Source organism: Rhineura floridana, unplaced genomic scaffold, assembly GCF_030035675.1.
Source record: "Rhineura floridana isolate rRhiFlo1 unplaced genomic scaffold, rRhiFlo1.hap2 scaffold_28, whole genome shotgun sequence".
Lineage (NCBI taxonomy): Eukaryota > Metazoa > Chordata > Lepidosauria > Squamata > Rhineuridae > Rhineura > Rhineura floridana.
In genome coordinates this window covers 93,136-112,073 of record NW_026902502.1, presented here as the reverse complement: position 1 = coordinate 112,073, position 18,938 = coordinate 93,136, and the positions used below count along the sequence as shown (strand labels likewise).

At 45.7% G+C, this 18,938-nt stretch overlaps 1 protein-coding gene across 1 annotated transcript in view; it reads right to left on the bottom strand.

The window, feature by feature from the left end:
• Positions 1-2,225: 2,225 nt before the first annotated feature.
• Positions 2,226-18,938, bottom strand: part of LOC133375314 (ciliogenesis and planar polarity effector 1-like) — a gene marked incomplete at its 3' end in the record, with an annotated part of 56,551 nt that continues 39,838 nt past the window's right edge. The window contains exons 17-18 of the mRNA XM_061606941.1: positions 12,821-13,049; positions 2,226-2,365 (exon numbers count right to left, since the gene is read on the bottom strand). Coding sequence (XP_061462925.1) covers positions 2,226-2,365; positions 12,821-13,049 — 369 coding nt within the window. The remainder of the gene's footprint in view (positions 2,366-12,820; positions 13,050-18,938) is intronic.

The following is an 18,938-nucleotide window of genomic DNA, read 5'->3' as shown; positions in this document are numbered from 1 at the left end:
CTGGATATGCCTCCAGTTTGCAATCTTCGCCAAGGTGCCCCATTAAATGCAGCCAGGAAATCCAGCCAAAGGATAAACCAAATGCACACAGTAGACAGGAGCGGTTCAACTCTGAATGTAGCTCAGAGATGTAGCCAAGGTCCAAATATCCAAGCAGCATCAACTACAACCCAAGCAAAGTACTTGCAGCAAAGGGGCAAGTCATTTGAGGTAGTGACAAGACAGTAGCACCAAGAGGCAAGTGAAAGCTGAAGGGGTAGCGGAAGCTGAGGTTGGCCCCAACAGTACCAGATGCCTGGGTCATAACCTCTGAAAAGGACTCACTGGCAGTGTAGGCAAATAAAGAGGACCACCAATAAATCTGCAAAATAGAGGCGGCCAGGTGCAAGGAGGTCCTGTACTTGAGGCCTTGAACCTCCTAATGGATTGATATGTGAGGGAAAGACAGAGCTGCTCCACATCACAGAGTGATCGACACGGCATACATTCACCTTCGCCTGGCCTGCCGCTGGTGCCTGAACCGAGATGTTATACACGCACGTGAGTGAGGAGTGCAGTATCTTTAGTCAAACACACGCACTGGAAGAGGGGTGCGGTGTGAATAGGGAGCACTGGTACACGCCCATGGATGAGAGGAGCGGTACAGCCCCAAATGTACTTCAGTCCGGCGGTACATCATCTGGCCGCTGATCCGCCATAATATACACACACAAGGATGGGGGGGGGTGCGGTATCTGTCATCAACACACGCACATAAGAGGGGTGCGGTGTGAAGAGGGTACCATTACACGCCCACGGACGAGGGGAGTGGTACAGCCCGAAGTGCACTGCTAGTAACGAGATACCATGAAGTCAAAGCTCAGGTACACGCACACAGTGGGAGGGGTGCTGTACTGTGTGCACTTATATATCTGGTAGCCTCTCTGCCTCCTGGACCTGTTCTCCTTTTGTTTTTTAAATAAAGACAGAGGTAGCACAAGAATAGTCTGTATATCCCCCTATATAACTATGTTGAAAACACAACAGAGATGTGATATGTGGAGGGGGAAACTAAAAAGCTCTAATGGCAAAACGTGGAGGGGGAATCTAAACAGTTTTAAAGACAAATGCCTCAGGAACAAAAAGGGTGGGAGAACGTTAAGCAAACAAAATGGCGGATGATGAAAAAGGCAGGAAAAGTCAGAAACAGAACGGTGGCCAGCTAGTCTGACAGCACCATACTCCCCCAAGAGAGCGCAATGGCGGCTGTCACGGTGGTATAAACAGCAGCCTGGGGGGGCAGTGACAAGGCAATCACCCCCACAGTCAACAAGTGGAACCAAGAGCTGCCGCCGAAAGCTCCGAAACAAAAAAGAGTGGAAGGAGAAAAAAGGCTGTTGCCAGGGGAGAGAGCCGCCACCGTGAGCTCCAAACATGCCACAGTAGTGAGCACAAGTAACCACCGCTGTGAGCTCCAAATGGCTGCAGTAGCAAGCCGTGGGACAGGAAGCCACTGCTGCGAGGCCAGGCGCGGAGAACAGAAGCCGCCACCGAGCTCCAAGCAGCTGCAGTACAAACTGTTGGGGAAGGAAGCCTCCACCGTGAGGCCAGGCTGGGAGAGAACAGAAGCCGCCGCTGCAGTCAAGCGGGGCGCGAGCAGAAGCCGTGGCCGCAGCTGCAAGAACAGAGGCGGCCCCAGAAGCCTCTGCTGTCCCCAAAACGAAAGAGGGGCAGGCAGGGTAGAAATGACGAGGGGGGGGAACAACTGAAACCAAACACCCCAAACCAGCCCCACAAACGGACGAAGGGGAAAGAGGGAGGGGAAAAAGTGGGACAAAAGCCTCAACAACAGACCTCCCAGTCCCAACACACTCTCTCTCACACAAGTTTCACACAAAACTTCACACCAAATTCTCATACACAAATGTTTACACTAAATTCTCACACCACACATGAGTATAACTGCCTGGAATGAAGGCAAGAATGAAATGGAGTGGGAGGGGCATGGATGCCCCAGGTCTTGACTTCAGTACATTCTTGCCTTCGGACGCTAGATGGCGCTATAACCCACGTGATGGCATGCTACCTGGGGAAAACTGAGCCATACTTTGTCTTAAAAATGTGGAATTAGCATCTCTGGCTTTTCCCTGGTCATAGGAAAGGGTAGACATTTGCATGAAACCATAGTTTTTGCACAAAGTGTTAAAAATAACCTCAAGAAAATAAAAGATGTAAAGACGGCACACCTGTGAGTTGTTTGTATGTAGGGTCTCCTTCATTTGATGTTTCACTGTTGACAGGCTGGCCCAAAAAAGATTGTAGTTTTTCTTGAAAGATTTGTGTTGGAGTTAAGTGCAATGGCATACAGAGTTCTACTTTTTGTGACCTGAGAGTAGATCAAGACAGGTTAGCTTTCCTGTAACTGCTGTTCTCTAAATAGCCTCTGTGCAATCACATATAGGAACTAAGGGGACTATGGCTCTCAGTTAATGCATGTAAAGCATCTGTCCTAATCATCCCATCACCTAATAATACTGCATTCCTTGCAGAGCATTCTTTATCCCTATATAGATGAATCAGGCTAAGGACAGTAGTCAAAGGAGCAAACAGCATAACCTTCTCCATACTAATACTATCCAAGTCACAAACACAGTAAGACCATGTCATCATTTTTTTTCTTTTTTAAAGAGAGCAATAATAAAAAATAGCTTTCAAGGAATTCAGTTAAAAGTCTTGTATCTGGTAGCAATTATATATATCTATAACATGATAAACAACAAAGTAAAACTGCTATATCCACTTCAATAATTTATACACACATGACTTTTTATATCTGTAGGCTAATACCCAGAATATGGGAAACAAAAAGGATGAACTTGAACTCTTAATACAGAAGAGTAAATACAACTCAATAGGGATAACTGAAACTTGGTGGGATGACTCCAATGACTGGAACACAGCGATTGAAGGATATACCTTGTTCAAAAGAACGGAAGGAACAGAAAGGGAGGTGGAGTTGCACTATATGTTAAAAATATATATCCCCTGCACAGACATACAGGAGGAAGAGCTTGGTAGCTCCACTGAGAGTATCTGGATTAAAATAAATGGGGCAAGGAATAAAAGGAACACAGTGATTGGAGTCTACTACCTACCACCCAATCAAGGAGATGAAGATGTAACTTTTGAAAAGCAAATTGCCAATGTTTCGAGGAGGCATGATGTAGTAGTAATAGGGGACTTGAATTACCCCACTATTTGCTGGGAGACAAATTCTGCCAAACATGGTCCCTCCAAGAAATTCATGACCTGTTTTGAAAATAACTTTCTCCTGCAGAAAGTGGAGGAAGCAACTAGAGGATCAACTATCCTTGACTTGATTCTAACTAATTGAGATTAAGTGGATGAAGTGGCAGCTACGGGAACTCTGGGGGAAAGTGACCATGCTATGCTTGAGTTCTTGATTTTAAAGGAAGCAAAAGCTGAGAGTAGCCATATGAATAACCTGGACTTCTGGAAAGCCAGTTTTAATAAACTCAGAACCATGTTAAGTAAGGTTCCATGGCAAGCGACCCTAATAAGAAAGGGAGTCCAAGATGGGTGGGAGTTTCTAAAAAAAGGAAATTCTAAAGAACAATGGCAAACAATTCCATCAAGGAAAAAGGGGGGAAGACAGCAGAAGAAGCCAATGCGGCTTCACAAAAAGCTTAGGGATGACATGAAAACAAAAAAGGACACATACAGGAAGTGGAAGGAAGGCCAGGTCACAATGGAAGAGTACATGGTGTCAGGAAGGCTACAGCTGAGAATGAGCTGAGAGATGCCACAAGCGACAGATGCCACAAGCAACAAAAAAGCTTTCTTCAGGTACATCCAAAATAAAAGAGAAAAGAAATTGTGAACAGCTGTACAATGGGGATGGCAAAATGATAACAGATGTTAAAGAAAAGGCAGAAATGCTCAATTCCTACTTCGGCTCAGTTTCCTCCCAAAAGGGTCTATGACCCTCCTGGGAATGTGAAGTTGAAGGGGCAGGATTGCAGCTTGAAACTGATAGAAAATGGTCAAGGAATACCTAATCACTTTGAACAAGTGCAAATCTCCAGGGCCGAATGAACTGCATCTTAGAATATTGTAGGAACTCTCAGAACCACTGTGTATTGTCTTTGTGAAATCATGGAGGATGGGTGAAGTGCTGGATGATTGGAGGAGGGCAGGGCCGGATTATCCATTAGGTTTAGTAGGCTGAAGCCTAGGGGCCCGGAGCTCTTGGAGGCCTGCAATCCGTGGAAACAGGACAGGAGCCGCAGATCATGGGACAAGAGCTTCCGAACCGCCCGCCATCTCCCAGCTTCACTTACCTTTTTCTCCGCTGTTTTTTGTGATTTGCCATCAATCAAGATGGCGGCCGAGGTTTCCCTAAGGGGCTGAAGCCTCTGCCACCATCTTGGTTGATGGCATGCATGCGTGCTACACATGTGCATTGCTGCCATCAACTAAGATGGCAGCAGAGGCTTCAGCCCCTTAGGGAAACCTCGGCCGCCATCTTGATTGATGGCAAACCGCAGCTGCAAAAAAAGCGGAAAGGTAGGTGAAGCGGGGGGATGGGATGCGACGGCAGGCAGCTCAGAATCAGCCTAGGGGCCCTCCTCAGCTTAATCTGGCCCTGGAGGAGGGCTAATGTCCCTATCTTCAAAAAAGGGCAAAAAGGAGGAACCAGACCAGTCAGCCTGACATCAATCCCTGAGAAAATTCTGGAGCAGATTATAAAGAGGTCAATCTGTAAGCACCTTGAAAACAATGCAGTGATTACTAGAAGCCAACATGGATTTATCAAGAACAAATCCTGCCAGACTAATCTTGTCTCAATTTTTGATCAGCTGACCTCCCTGGTAGACTGTGGGAATGTGGACAGAAATATATTTTGAATTCAGCAATGCTTTTCACAAAGTGCCCCATGATATTCTGATTAGCAAACTAGCTAAATGTGGACTAGATGGAACAATTATCAGGTGGATCTACAGTTGGCTACAGAACTGTACTCAAAAATTGCTTATCAATGTTACCTTCTCAAACTGGGGGGAGGTAACAAGTGAGGTACCACAGGGGTTGGTCCTGGGCCCAGTGCTCTTCAACATTTTTTGAATGAATTGGATTTGCAGATGATACAAAATTGAGAGCAATAGCTAATAGCCTGGAAAACAGACAAAATTCAAAGGAATCCTGATGGGCTGGAGTACTGGGCTGAACACAAAAGTATGACATTTAACAGGGATAAATGCAAAGTTCTACACTTAGGAAAAAGAAACCAAATGCACAGTTATAAGATGCAGGTTACTTGGCTCAGCAATACTACATGTGATAAAGATCTTGGGATCATTGTTGATCACAAGCTGAATATGAGTCAACAGTGCGATGTGGCTGCAAAAAAGGCAAATGTTATTTTAGGCTGCATTAACAGAAGTATAGTTTCCAAATCACATGAAGTATTAGTTCCCCTCTATTTGGCACTGGTTAGGCCTCATCTTGAGTACTGCATCCAGTTCTGGACACTGCACTTCACCCACATCTTCTCAAGTACGACTAGTGGGGATGCGTGAGAGGGCCTTCTCGGTGGCTGCCCCTAGGCTTTGGAATTCCCTTCCTAGGGAGGTAAGAATGACCCCCTTTGCAATCCTTCCACCGACAATCAAATACCTTCCTATTCCAACAAGCCTTTGGAATTGAAGGCTAAGGATAGGGAGTGAAGGGTGCTGCATTGCTAATGTCTATTATATCATTTTTAAACTAGTTTGAACTTTTTTAGCTATATGTGTGTATGGTTTTAATATTGGAAATAGTTTAATCTTATTTTAATGTAGACTTTGTATGTTTTTAATTATATGTATTTTTTATCTGGAAGCCGCCATGAGTTCCAGTTTTGGAAAAATGGCAGGGTATAAATAAAGATAATAATAATAATAATAATAATAATAATAATAATGAGAGTGACAAAGGCCTATGTGGAGAGACTGAAAAAACTGGGCATGTTTAGCCTGGAGAAGAGAAGACGGGGGGGGGGGAGAGATGATAACACTCTTCAAGTACTTAAGTGGTTGCCACACAAAGGAGGGCCAGGATCTCTTCCTGATTATCCAAGAGTGCAGGATACGGAATAACGGGCTCAAGTTACAGGAAGCCAGATTTCAACTGAACATCAGGAAAGAGACATTTGGTCTTACCATGAAATTGGTCTTCTCTGTGCATGTCAAAGATGACATCAGGTGGTAATTAGCTCCACCTAGTGGTTGAAGGCAAAAGAGTACTGTTGACGTTTTATTGTAGATCCCTTCCTGGTCTGCGCCTGCTCCGTGCTCAGTTTTCAATGACAAGCCCATACGAACAAGACCAATAAACACCACAAAGAAGACAAGACAACAGTACTCATACACTCTCTGCTCAAGGTCTAATAGTGCTTGTAAAGGCAGCCCCTGATATCATCTTTGACATGCACAGAGAAGACCGATTTCACGGTAAGACCAAATGTCTCTTCTCCTGTGCATGGAAAGATGGTATCAGGTGGGACATACCAAAGCTGACCCATGTAAGGTGGGAATACTGTGGGGCTGTGACTACTATTGATCTGTGAGGACGTGCTGTAGCACCTTCCTCCCGAAGGCTGCCTCAGCTGAAGCATAGGAGTCTATTTTATAATGTTTAATGAAAGTATTGGGAATGGACCAAGTGGCTGCCCTACAAATCTCCGCTATGGGAAAAGGCCGCTGATGTGGCCGCTACCCTGGTCGAGTGAGCTACTATTCCGGTAGGACGGGCTAATCTTAGAGGGGCATATGCCAATGATATGCATGCCTTGATCCACCTGGCTAGCGTAGATGTGGTCACCTTATTCCCCAGGGATGTTGGGTGAAAGGAGACAAACAAATTATCTGTTTTCCGAATTGGCTTTGTCTTGGAAATATAAACTTTAAGGGCTCGTCTCACGTCAAGAGAGTGCCAGGCTTTCTCTAAAGGGTGGACAGGATTCGGACAGAAGAATGGCAATACCAGCTCTTGCTGGCAATGGAAGGTAGACAACACTTTGGGACGAAAGGAAGGGACAGTATGTAGGTATCCTGATGAAATACACAAAAATTCTTATGGACAGACAGGGCATTCAATTCAGACGCTCTATGGTCTGAAGTAATGGCCACCAGAAACAAGACCTTAAAGGACAGAAGACGGAGGGAAACTTGACTCAGAGGTTCAAACGGAGGTCTTTGAAGGGCTGTCAAAACTTTATGTAGGTCCCAAGTTGGGTAGCGATGCACCGTAGGTGGTGCTGTTATCGTTGCTCCCCTGAGGAAACGTTTGACGAAAGGGTGAGACCCGACTGGATTATCCGGGGATCTGGAGAGAATGGCCGATAAGGCTGAAACTTGGCGCCTCAGGGTGTTAGGTCTGAGACCCAAAGATAAGCCGTCTTGAAGAAAAGACAGGATCTCGTTGACCCCCGCTTTCCTAGGAAGAATTCCTTTCTTCCGTGACCAGGATGAGAAGGTCTTCCATGTGCTTTCATAAATTCTGAGTGTGGATGGGCGTCTAGAAGCCATCATGGTTTCCAATACTTGGGGAGAGATGCCTTTTTTCAAGTCTCTCTTCTGTTCAAGTTCCATACATGAAGCGCCAACCACTCTGGGTCCGGGTGGCGGAGCTGTCCCTGAGATAGCAGGTCCCTTCTCGCTGGAATTTTCCATGGTGGTTCCACCGACAGGTCGAAGAGGTCTGGAAACCAAGGTCTCCTTGGCCACCATGGAGCCACCAACAGAACTGCTGACCTCTCGGCACGAAGTTTTTTGATCACCCTGGGGATAACTGGAATTGGAGGAAAGGCATATAGCCTGCCCGGAGGCCACCGGGAAGTTAACGCATCTATCCCCTCCGCACCTGGTGTCGCATACCGGGAGAAGAACCTCTTCACCTGCCGATTGTGACTGTGTTGCGCTGCAGCCAACTCAGAAGGGACAGGAACGGGGGAGACATGAGTTTCAGGCACCTCCGCAGCCAGAAGAAGCAGAGTTGGGGACTGTTGTGTCTGAGCAGGATCGTGCGGGAGGGGGGCAGCCTGCTCTCCAGCCAGTTCCCACGAGTAACGCCCTTTCCGAGGAGCCGAGCGCACCGCCCCCAGTTGATGCAGAGGACTTGTGGGGGGGAGCTTCAGAGTCAGTGCCAGCTCCTCCTTTACCAAGCAGTTCCCAGGAGGATTCCAGTGTGGCACCGCCCCCTGACCTCGAGCCCGTTGCTCGGGAGCAGGTGTCTTCAGATGAGCCGTTGGATGCGCGTCCCCTGTCTCCTCGTTCCCGTCACCGCGAGAAATGGACAGGGCAAAGACAGGAATTACAAAGGAGTCAGAGATTACGTTCAAAAACATTTCCTATATAAGCCTGCCACTCCCAGTGGGGGGTCATTGAGTCAACTTCCTTCACATGCTGCAGAGCATGTCTAGAGTATAGTTAGGGAATCTAGTGAGTTAGCGTAGGGTTTCCTATGAAGGGCAATGCCTTTGATGTATCCATTACTCTAATAAAACGAGATTTACTTGCACACACACTCCAGCCTCATTCTTTTGGCTCTGGACGGGACAGACTGGTGGCAAACAGGTCTACCTGAATGTGGCCAAAACGTTCCACTATCTGACGAAAGGCCTCTGGGTAAAGTCTCCATTCTCCTTGAATCAGCTTCTCCCGACTGAGCCAGTCGGCTTGGCTGTTGTCCTCCCCCTTGAGATACTCTGCCGCTATTGAGTCAACATTGTTCTCCGCCCACTGGAAGAGGAGAAAGGCTTCCTTCTGAAGAAGGAGGGCGCGTGTGCCCCCCTGACGGGTTAAATAAGATTTGGCCGACACGTTGTCTGTTCTGATAAGCACCGCCCCTAAATGTCTGGTGCTCGCGAAGTGTCTGAGGGCCAGACAAACTGCACGTAGTTCGAGCAGGTTGATCGGCAGTGTGGATTCCTGAGACGACCACGTGCCTTGAATCATCTGCCCATCGCATATGGCTCCCCATCCTGATAGGCTGGCATCCGATGTTATCAGGGTGTGCAGTGGATCGTGGAAAGGAACTCTTCGCTCCAGGTTGGGCTCGAGGGTCCATCAGAACAGCAACTGCCGAACCTCTGGCGACAGAGTTACCCTGCGGTGGTGTCTGGACGCTATGTCATTTTGGAAGGGCAGGAGCGCCCACTGCTGTGCGGGAATGATGACGTGCCCATGGTGTCGTTTGGAACGTGGATACCATCAAACCCAGAAGTGCTGCCAACTCCATCAGGTCCGCTGAGGGGGAGGATAGGACATCCAATGCTACTTTGCGAATCTTGTTGATCCTTTCTTGGGACAACGTGATGAGGCCGTGTTGTGAGTCTATAGTCGCTCCCAAATGTGTAATGCGTCTGGACAGAAAGAGATGGCTCTTGGCCTCGTTGATCAGGAAGCCATGGTCTTTTAGACAGGTCAGAGTGACATGGAGGTCCTCCAATGCCTTGTGCAATGATGGTGAGCGGATCAGAAAATCGTCCAGATAAGGAAAGATATGAATCCCCAGAGTCCTGAGGTGTGCCACCAGGGCAACCACGATCTTCGTGAATGCCCTGGGAGCAGACGACAGGCCAAAGGGCATAGCCCTGAATTGATAATGGTCTTGTCCCACCGCGAAGCGAAGGTACCTTCTGTGAGGGGGAAAGATTGGTATGTGAAGGTAGGCCTCCTTCAGGTCGATAGAAGAGAGGAAGTCCCCTAGCCTCAGCGCTTCTTTGATCGAAAGTAAGGTGTCCATATGAAATTTGTGGTATTTTATGAAGCAATTCAGACCCTTGAGGTCTAGCACTGGCCTGGACGAACCGTCTTTTTTCTCGACGGTGAAGAACAGAGAGTAATTTCCCAAATTTCCCAGGAATCTCTCTCCTGGTGGGACCTTCTCGATGGTTGCCATGCGTAGGAGATGGGAAACTAACTGTAAAACTTTGCCCCTCTTGTGTGGATTTGCTGATAAAGGGGATGGAATGAATCTCACCGGGGGGTGGTGGAAGAAAATTCCAGGCAAAGGCCGTATCGAAGGGTGCGTAGGACCCACTGATCGGAGGATAAGTCCTTCCATCGGTGAGCAAAATGTTGGAGAAGGCCTCCCACCGGCGAGGCAGAGGCGTCAGAACTGACCCGTTTTCACGTGACTGGGATGCAAAGCCCGATCGACCCGGAAGGTGCTGCTGGGACTTAAGCTGGCTGCGCTGGCTGTTCCAGAAGGGACGGCTGGAGCGGGTATCCTTCTGTCTTCCAAAGGGACGTGAGCCCCGAAAGGACTGCACCAAATGATAAGGATGGAATGAGTGACGAAAGGTTCTTCCGTCATCCCTTTTTCTGGTGGATGGCATGGACTTTTTCTTTTCCTTAGTTTCCAAGACATTAGCGAGGGCAGTGTCCCCAAATAATTTGCCTCCCACATAGGGTTCTGAGGCAAGATTCGAATGAGCTGCCGGGTCTGCCTCCCAATGTCGAAGCCAAAGGGTTCTTTGCGTGAAGATCCCTGCCGTCAGTGACCTTGCTGCAAACTGCATGGCATCCATAGATGCATCTACCATGAAGGTAACTGCTCGAGAGACCTTCAGCAGAGATTTGCGCAGCCGGGCTGCATCTTGCTGTGGGCCATCCAGCAGATCTTCCAACCAAAGGGAGGCTCGAGCAAACACCGAGGAGGCTGCTGCTGCCCTGATTGATAGCGCACTAGCCTTGTGCACCCTTCTAAGCCCCTGGTTCATCTTGCGCTCAGTGGTATCCTTAAGGTGCGCATCTGAGTCTTTCGGATTCAATGATGGGTTTAGCAGATTGACTATAGGCGCGTCTATGAGTGGGACCTTCAGCTGATCCATGATCGGTTGTTCCAGCGTATAATATTTATTGGCTAAGGAAACCGATTTTTTTAATTGCAAAGGAATGTTGAATTCTGATTTGAGCACCTTCAGGAGAAGCGAAGGAAGCTTCAACACTCTAGACCTAGGTTTTGGATCTGGACATACCGCTGAGACTCTCGAGGAGGATGGAGTAGGAGAATCCTCTGCAGAGGTGAGGGTAAGGGCTTCCATCGCCTTGCATAGCAGAGGAAGGAAATGAGGCTCTTGAAATATCCTAGTAGATAAAATTTCCTCAGATTCTGACTCCCCACTCCATTCCTCTTCATCCAAGACAATCAAGTCGTGTTCTGTGTCTATAAGCTCCTGCTCTGGGGGCTGAAGGTGCCTGCCTTGAGATGTCGCATAGGGATCTGGAGATGTGCGGCTGGGGGAAGGGCGTGGATTTGCCCTCAAGTGATCTGCAGGTGGGTTCCCTGAGGGCTGTGGGCCCGATGTAGCTTGAGAAGACAAATCTCTAGCAGATCCATTAAGAGGGCATCCCTAAGCTGCTCCTTCAGTTGTTGAATTGAATGTGCTGATAGGTGTAACTGTATAGGGCGAGCCTGAGTGTGGGATGAGTGGAGCCTGTGCCCTTCAGCATCTTGGATCTGTTGGACAGGGATTGGCTCCTCCAAAAACCCTGTAAAGGCCTCAGGAGAGGAGGTGGTAGAAAAAATAGCACCCAAGGAAGGGTGGGACTGGCTGGCTTCCTCATCAGACAGGGGTTCCAGGTCCCTCTGATCCCTTGTATGATGGACAGGACCCTGATTGTCTCTACAGGTTCCCTTATATGGGATAGGCAACCTGCCTTCCGTAGCCACCCTGCCCGCCAGAACCTGAGCATCAGCCACCTTGTGCCTGACGGTAGAGGGGCGGGCCACCGCCATATCTGCATGATCCCCCGAAGACTGCGACTGCCCTGAACCCAGGGTGGGAAGGGGCTCTGATGCTGCACCTATTGCAGGCATGCGGGGGAGCGGTTTCAACCCCTTCGAGAGGTGCTTCGTTTTGTGTGTGGCTTTCCCCATCACGGGCACACACTGAGGGACTTATAGGGTTAATAAAGGAAAGACTCTCGCTGGCGGTGAGTAACCGCGCTGTCTTGGTAAAGGGCTGGGCAAGCAGAAAAAACCAGCAGCGGCTGTAGTCGTCCTCCCTACTGCGATTGTGCGTCTGCCCCCCCCCACTGCTATAGAGCGGGGAAAACGAAAGCTGCTCACAAAAGGAGCGCGAAAAAAATAGGTGCCGGCTTGGACGCTGAGCCCCAGGGAAGCCGTCTCCAAACTAGAGCTGCCGACGCTGTTGCTAGCTCTCCAAGGAGAAACGGCAGCAAACTCGGCTGGAGAGGGAGCCTGAAGAGGCCGACGGCCCCAGGAGCCGCGGGGAGGGGCTAGTTGCTCCTCGCCATGGAGAAAGGCTTTGAGGGAAAGACACAAGGAACTGTTTTTTTTTTTTAACTTTTTTAGAAGGGAGAGGAATAAAAACACAAGGAGGGAAAGAACAACAGTAAAATGACACATGAAAACTAAACAAACGAACAATACAAGCCTGAACCAACGGAGACAGAGAGGATCCAACCACTTTCATGTGAAGGCAAAAGAGAAAACTGAGCATGGAGCAGGCGCAGACCAGGAAGGGATCTACAATAAAACGTCAGCAGTACTCTTTTGCCTTCGACCACTAGGTGGAGCTAATTACCACCTGATATCATCTTTCCATGCACAGGAGAAAACTTCCTGTTAGAGCAGTACAACAATGGAACCAATTACCTAGGAAGGTTGTGGGCTCTCCAACACTGGAGGAATTCAAGAGGCAACTGGACAGCCACCTGTCGGGTATACTTTAAGTTGGATTCCTGCATTGAGCTTGGGGCTGGACTCAGTGGCCTTATAGGCCTTCCAACTCTATGATTCTATGACTTACCTTGGGAAGCCATTGTTGCTCTGACAATACAGATTGTAAACCACCCCAATTGAAACGGCCATTTTCCAGTCTCCAAGTTCATGTGCTAGCCACACAGCTTCTGGAATTAGTCCACCAACAAGCAACAAATCAAGAGCATATTCAACTGTCCAGACGCAAGAGAGGCCATGGTCCCTAACTGCATTGGTGACTATGGAGTGCTGCAGTGGAACAATACGAGGACATCTGTCTGAGATACAAAAGAAAGTTTGTTAGTTCAAGTTTGTTTTATTGCATTCTGGATGATAGGTAGAAGTAACATCCAGTGACTTCTATTGGACTTGCTTCAAAGTGTCAATTGTGGCCTTCATAATGCAGTGTATCATTTTCACACTATGCTTTTGGGAGAGAGAGAAGGAATTACCATGACGATTTATAGTTGTAGCATTTGCTGCTCTTCCTCTCCCCACTCAACATCGTGCCCCACATCTGGGTAATTCCATGAAAATGTCAACTTACATATCCATTTTTCATTTTCATATATAGTTAGCATGTTCTATATAATTTTAAATATAATTCTTGAAAGTTTCATTATCTGACTATTGTTGTTCAAAATAGTATTTTACACGTGTGTAAAACAACCAGAAGCATGGCATGGAAGATGACTCAGAATTTCTCTATTTCTTTTTCCTAATCTTCAGGTAAAGACCTCTCCAAGAAAATAGACAACAGGTTAATGACTTTATTATATTAATAGTTTTGCTTTCTCATTTAGTAAACTGTGAAGAAATTTTATGCTAGAAACAAAATTGAACTTAGGACAATAAAACTGATGTTGGCTTAGCATGTACTCCCCCCCCCTCCACAAATGAAAATAAAATTCTGTATGTTTTACTTTATTCTTTGAGGTTGTTAGCATTAAGAAAGTGAGATAAATGTGAAATCTTTTACATGCAACAGTTCTTGTGACCAACATAACACCATAATTTGTTGTCATGTTTGTCATTAAAATCCCTTTTTAGGAGTGTCATAATTCTTTCCCAATAATTAAATAATTATTAGGCCTATTATTTGTACCATACTATCAATGTAGGACATCTTACAAGATTTTACAAAAAGACACTGGCTCCTGCCCTCAAAAAGCTTACAGTTGATAGATAGGTCAGATGAGGGGAGGATGGACATACATTATTGCTTTTAGAATATAAGTTAATATAGTAACTGAATAACTTCTACCAGTAAAAGTCAACATGGGTATGGTTTAGAAAAGTATATAATTGGTATTTCTCTATTAGACTCCCATCATCTTTCTTGAAGCATGTAAAAGCTTCTACCAGCTTTCCCTCAGATATATCAAAGAGGCAGGTCCGTCAAGATTGGCTCTCCCTAACTAGGCTGAAGAGATAGGGTCATCTAGAGATACAAAAATTCATCTAAAGAACTGAAGGACTCCTGCCTTGCCTGAGAGAACAGTACAACCCTGTAAAAGGTTAAAAACAGTCTTGGACACAAATTCATTTTTCACATAATTTAAAAAGACACCACAAATACAGGGAATAATGCCCCTATGGGAAATACGAAGTACTGATGCCAGTTGGCAACTTTGTTATTGTTGAGTTTGAGACAAAGAAATTGGGAAAAAAATTGTTGTAAAAATAAGTTTGATAATATGAAATCCTCTTTAAAAAGGGGACTTCTGTGGCATTTGCATTCCCTGTAAATTTTGATCAATGTTGGCTTGAAAAGAATCATATCACGAAGGTACTGCTGCAGCAAAGTGAAAATTCCCATCTTCATTTTAATTTCCCGTATGGAAGTGATGCTGACCAGCAACTTGTGAATACACAGTGGTCATATACGCACAGGGTCTTGCTTTGGAGGCAATTATATATGGATCTCTGTCAATGAATTGTCAACATGTTATGTTGGGCATGTTATGTTGGTCAGAGGTCATCTGCCAAAAGACATTTTAACTACAAGTTTCAAATAAACTTTATATATGACACTTGCCTGTGAAGCATCAGCTCTTTCTATATTTTGCTGCAGATGGTTCTTTTTTTAAAAAATCATACTTTTAGAGAACGGACCATTGGTCTCACCTGCATCATACCATCAGGTGGGTAGTAGCATCACCTAGTGTCAAAAGGCAGGAATGCAGGAGTCACAACTTTGGCTGCTCCATCCGGCTTGACCCCATTCCATTCCTGCCTTTGTCCTAGGTTGGATCCTTAGTACTAGCTTTGTGAGTTTGTTCCTTGTTGTTCTTGTTAGTTCTTTTCTTCAGTATTTGTCTTTTCTCTTATTGGTGACGTATTGGTGGCGGAGTCGCTCTATACGTGAAAGAAGGCATTGAATCCAGCAAGCTCGAAACCCCAAAACAGGCAGACTCCTCCACAGAATCGTTGTGGGTGGTGATACCGTGCCCCAGGAGGGATTTAATACTGGGAACGATCTATCGTCCCCCTGATCAAAATGCTCAGGGAGACCTTGAGATGAGATATGAAATTGAGGAAGCATCCAAACTTGGAAATGTGGTAGTAATGGGTGACTTCAACTACCCAGACATAGACTGGCCGCATATGTGTTCCAGTTATGACAAAGAAGCAAAATTTCTAGATATTCTAAATGACTATTCCCTAGACCAGTTGGTCATGGAACCAACCAGAGGGAGGGCAACCCTGGACTTAATCCTCAGTGGGGACCGGGACCTGGTGCGAGATGTAAGTGTTGTTGAACCGATTGGGAGCAGTGACCATAGTGCTATTAAATTAAACATACATGTAAATGGCCAATTGCGAAGAAAATCCAACACGGTCACATTTGACTTCAAAAGAGGAAACTTCACAAAAATGAGGGGATTGGTAAAAAGAAAGCTGAAAAACAAAGTCCAGAGGGTCACATCACTCGAAAATGCTTGGAAGATGTTTAAAAACACTATATTAGAAGCTCAACTGGAGTGCATACCGCAGATCAGAAAAGGTACCGCCAGGGCCAAGAAGATGCCAGCATGGTTAACGAGCAAAGTCAAGGAAGCTCTTAGAGGCAAAAAATCTTCCTTCAGAAAATGGAAGCCTTGTCGGAATGAAGAAAATAAAAAAGAACACAAACCCTGGCAAAAGAAATGCAAGAAAACAATAAGGGATGCTAAAAAAGAATTTGAGGAGCACATTGCTAAGAACATAAAAACCAACAACAAAAAATTCTATAAATACATTCAAAGCAGGAGACCATCTAGGGAGGCGATTGGACCCTTGGATGAGAAGGGAGTCAAAGGTGTACTAAAGAACGATAAGGAGATCGCAGAGAAGCTAAATGAATTCTTTGCATCTGTCTTCACAGTGGAAGATATAGGGCAGATCCCTGAACCTGAACTAACATTTGCAGGAAGGGATTCTGAGGAACTGAGACAAATAGTGGTAACGAGAGAGGAAGTTCTAGGCTTAATGGACAATATAAAAACTGACAAATCACCGGACCCGGATGGCATCCACCCGAGAGTTCTCAAAGAACTCAAATGTGAAATTACTGATCTGCTAACTAAAATATGTAACTTGTCCCTCGGGTCCTCCTCCATGCCTGAGGACTGGAAAGTGGCAAATGTAACACCAATCTTCAAAAAGGGATCCAGAGGGGATCCCGGAAATTACAGGCCAGTTAGCTTAACTTCTGTCCCTGGAAAACTGGTAGAAAGTATTATTAAAACTAGATTAACCAAGCACATAGAAGAACAAGCCTTGCTGAAGCAGAGCCAGCATGGCTTCTGCAAGGGAAAGTCCTGTCTCAGTAACCTATTAGAATTCTTTGAGAGTGTCAACAAGCATATAGATAGAGGTGATCCAGTGGACATAGTGTACTTAGACTTTCAAAAAGCGTTTGACAAGGTACCTCACCAAAGGCTTCTGAGGAAGCTTAGCAGTCATAGAATAAGAGGAGAGGTCCTCTTGTGGATAAGAAATTGGTTAAGAAGCAGAAAGCAGAGAGTAGGAATAAACGGACAGTTCTCCCAATGGAGGGCTGTAGAAAGTGGAGTCCTGCAAGGAACGGTATTGGGACCTGTACTTTTCAACTTGTTCATTAATGACCTAGAATTAGGAGTGAGCAGTGAAGTGGCCAGGTTTGCTGACGACACTAAATTGTTCAGGGTTGTTAAAACAAAAAGGGATTGCGAAGAGCTCCAAAAAGACCTCTCCAAACTGAGTGAATGGGCGGAAAAATGGCAAATGCAATTCAATATAAACAAGTGCAAAATTATGCATATTGGAGCAAAAAATCTTAATTTCACATATACGCTCATGGGGTCTGAACTGGCGGTGACCGACCAGGAGAGAGACCTCGGGGTTGTAGTGGACAGCACGATGAAAATGTCGACCCAGTGTGCGGCAGAAAGGCATATTCCATGCTAGGGATAATTAGGAAAGGTATTGAAAATAAAACAGCCGATATCATAATGCCGTTGTAGAAATCTATGGTGCGGCCGCATTTGGAATACTGTGTACAGTTCTGGTCGCCTCATCTCAAAAAGGATATTATAGAGTTGGAAAAGGTTCAGAAGAGGGCAACCAGAATGATCAAGGGGATGGAGCGACTCCCTTACGAGGAAAGGTTGCAGCATTTGGGGCTTTTTAGTTTAGAGAAAAGGCGGGTCAGAGGAGACATGATAGAAGTGTATAAAATTATGCATGGCATTGAGAAAGTGGATAGAGAAAAGTTCTTCTCCCTCTCTCACAATACTAGAACTGGTGGACATTCAAAGAAGCTGAATGTTGGAAGATTCAGGACAGACAAAAGGAAGTACTTCTTGACTCAGCGCATAGTTAAACTATGGAATTTGCTCCCACAAGATGCAGTAATGGCCACCAGCTTGGACGGCTTTAAAAGAAGATTAGACAAATTCATGGAGGACAGGGCTATCAATGGCTACTAGCCATGATGGCTGTGCTCTGCCACCCTAGTCAGAGGCAGCATGCTTCTGAAAACCAGTTGCCAGAAGCCTCAGGAGGGGAGAGTGTCTTGCACTCGGGTCCTGCTTGTGGGCTTCCCCCAGGCACCTGGTTGGCCACTGTGAGAACAGGATGCTAGACTAGATGGGCCACTGGCCTGATGCAGCAGGCTGTTATGTTTTCTTGTGTTGGTATGTTTTACATGTGTTTTAAAAAAAATTGTTTTATTTTTGGAAGCTGTTTATCCTTGGGCTAGGGATCTGGTAGAGCCGGTTACAGATGAATTCTTGAGTTTGCAAGATTGTTATGCTAGTCACATCTTCTAAAACACAATTAATAGAAAGCACTTAAACTACCTGTGGCATACTTCTCAATTATTTTTTTTAAAAAACTATTATATATGCAAACAAACAAAAACAGAATACAAAAAAACAACCCACCAGGGAAATATACAAACAACCAGCATTTGGGGTACATGCATTAGCAGATACAAAAGGTCAACTCCATCATTCCATCCAAACCACATGCACTGGTACTGGGAGTGAATTGAGAGCAGTATTAACTATAACAAAAGATATGAAATCCCACCATATAATATAAAACCCTTCAGGATATTCCATTCCTCTGGTAACCTTCCTTCTTGATTTTTTTTGTATGGAACATCAATCCCATTAACAAAAAAATAGTTTAATGTTAAAATTGGAGTTCAAATAATATTAGCTAACACAACAAATATTATGTAAAGAAGCTTGCAAATAATATATTGGTCACCATGGAATTATTCATCTATTTTTTTTTTGCAGCATTGGTTCAGAGGCCTACCATAACTTGTTTTAAACTGTATGGCGAAACACTATATAAAAGTTTATGTTTGTGCCTAGAGCAACAACAATTTTATGACCCCTGCGACTGTCATGAGGTCTTGTACTGTTATGTTATCACAAGTCTGCTTAGTGGTGGCTCCTAGACAACAGGTTCTGAGGAGAGATAGGATTGCTTTGAGAATGTATTACATGGGGCCTGGATCCCATTCTTTCTGATTGGTCTGGGAGACAGCAGGCTCTGATAGGCTGGAAGTTTTAGTAAGTTGAGGAGTTAACAGTCAGGGAGGGAGTCAGTTGGGGTTGGTGAGAGACAGTCAGGAGAGTTTGTTCGGAGTTGAGGAGGTAGGGAGTTGGTTCATGAGGGCAGTGTGAGGA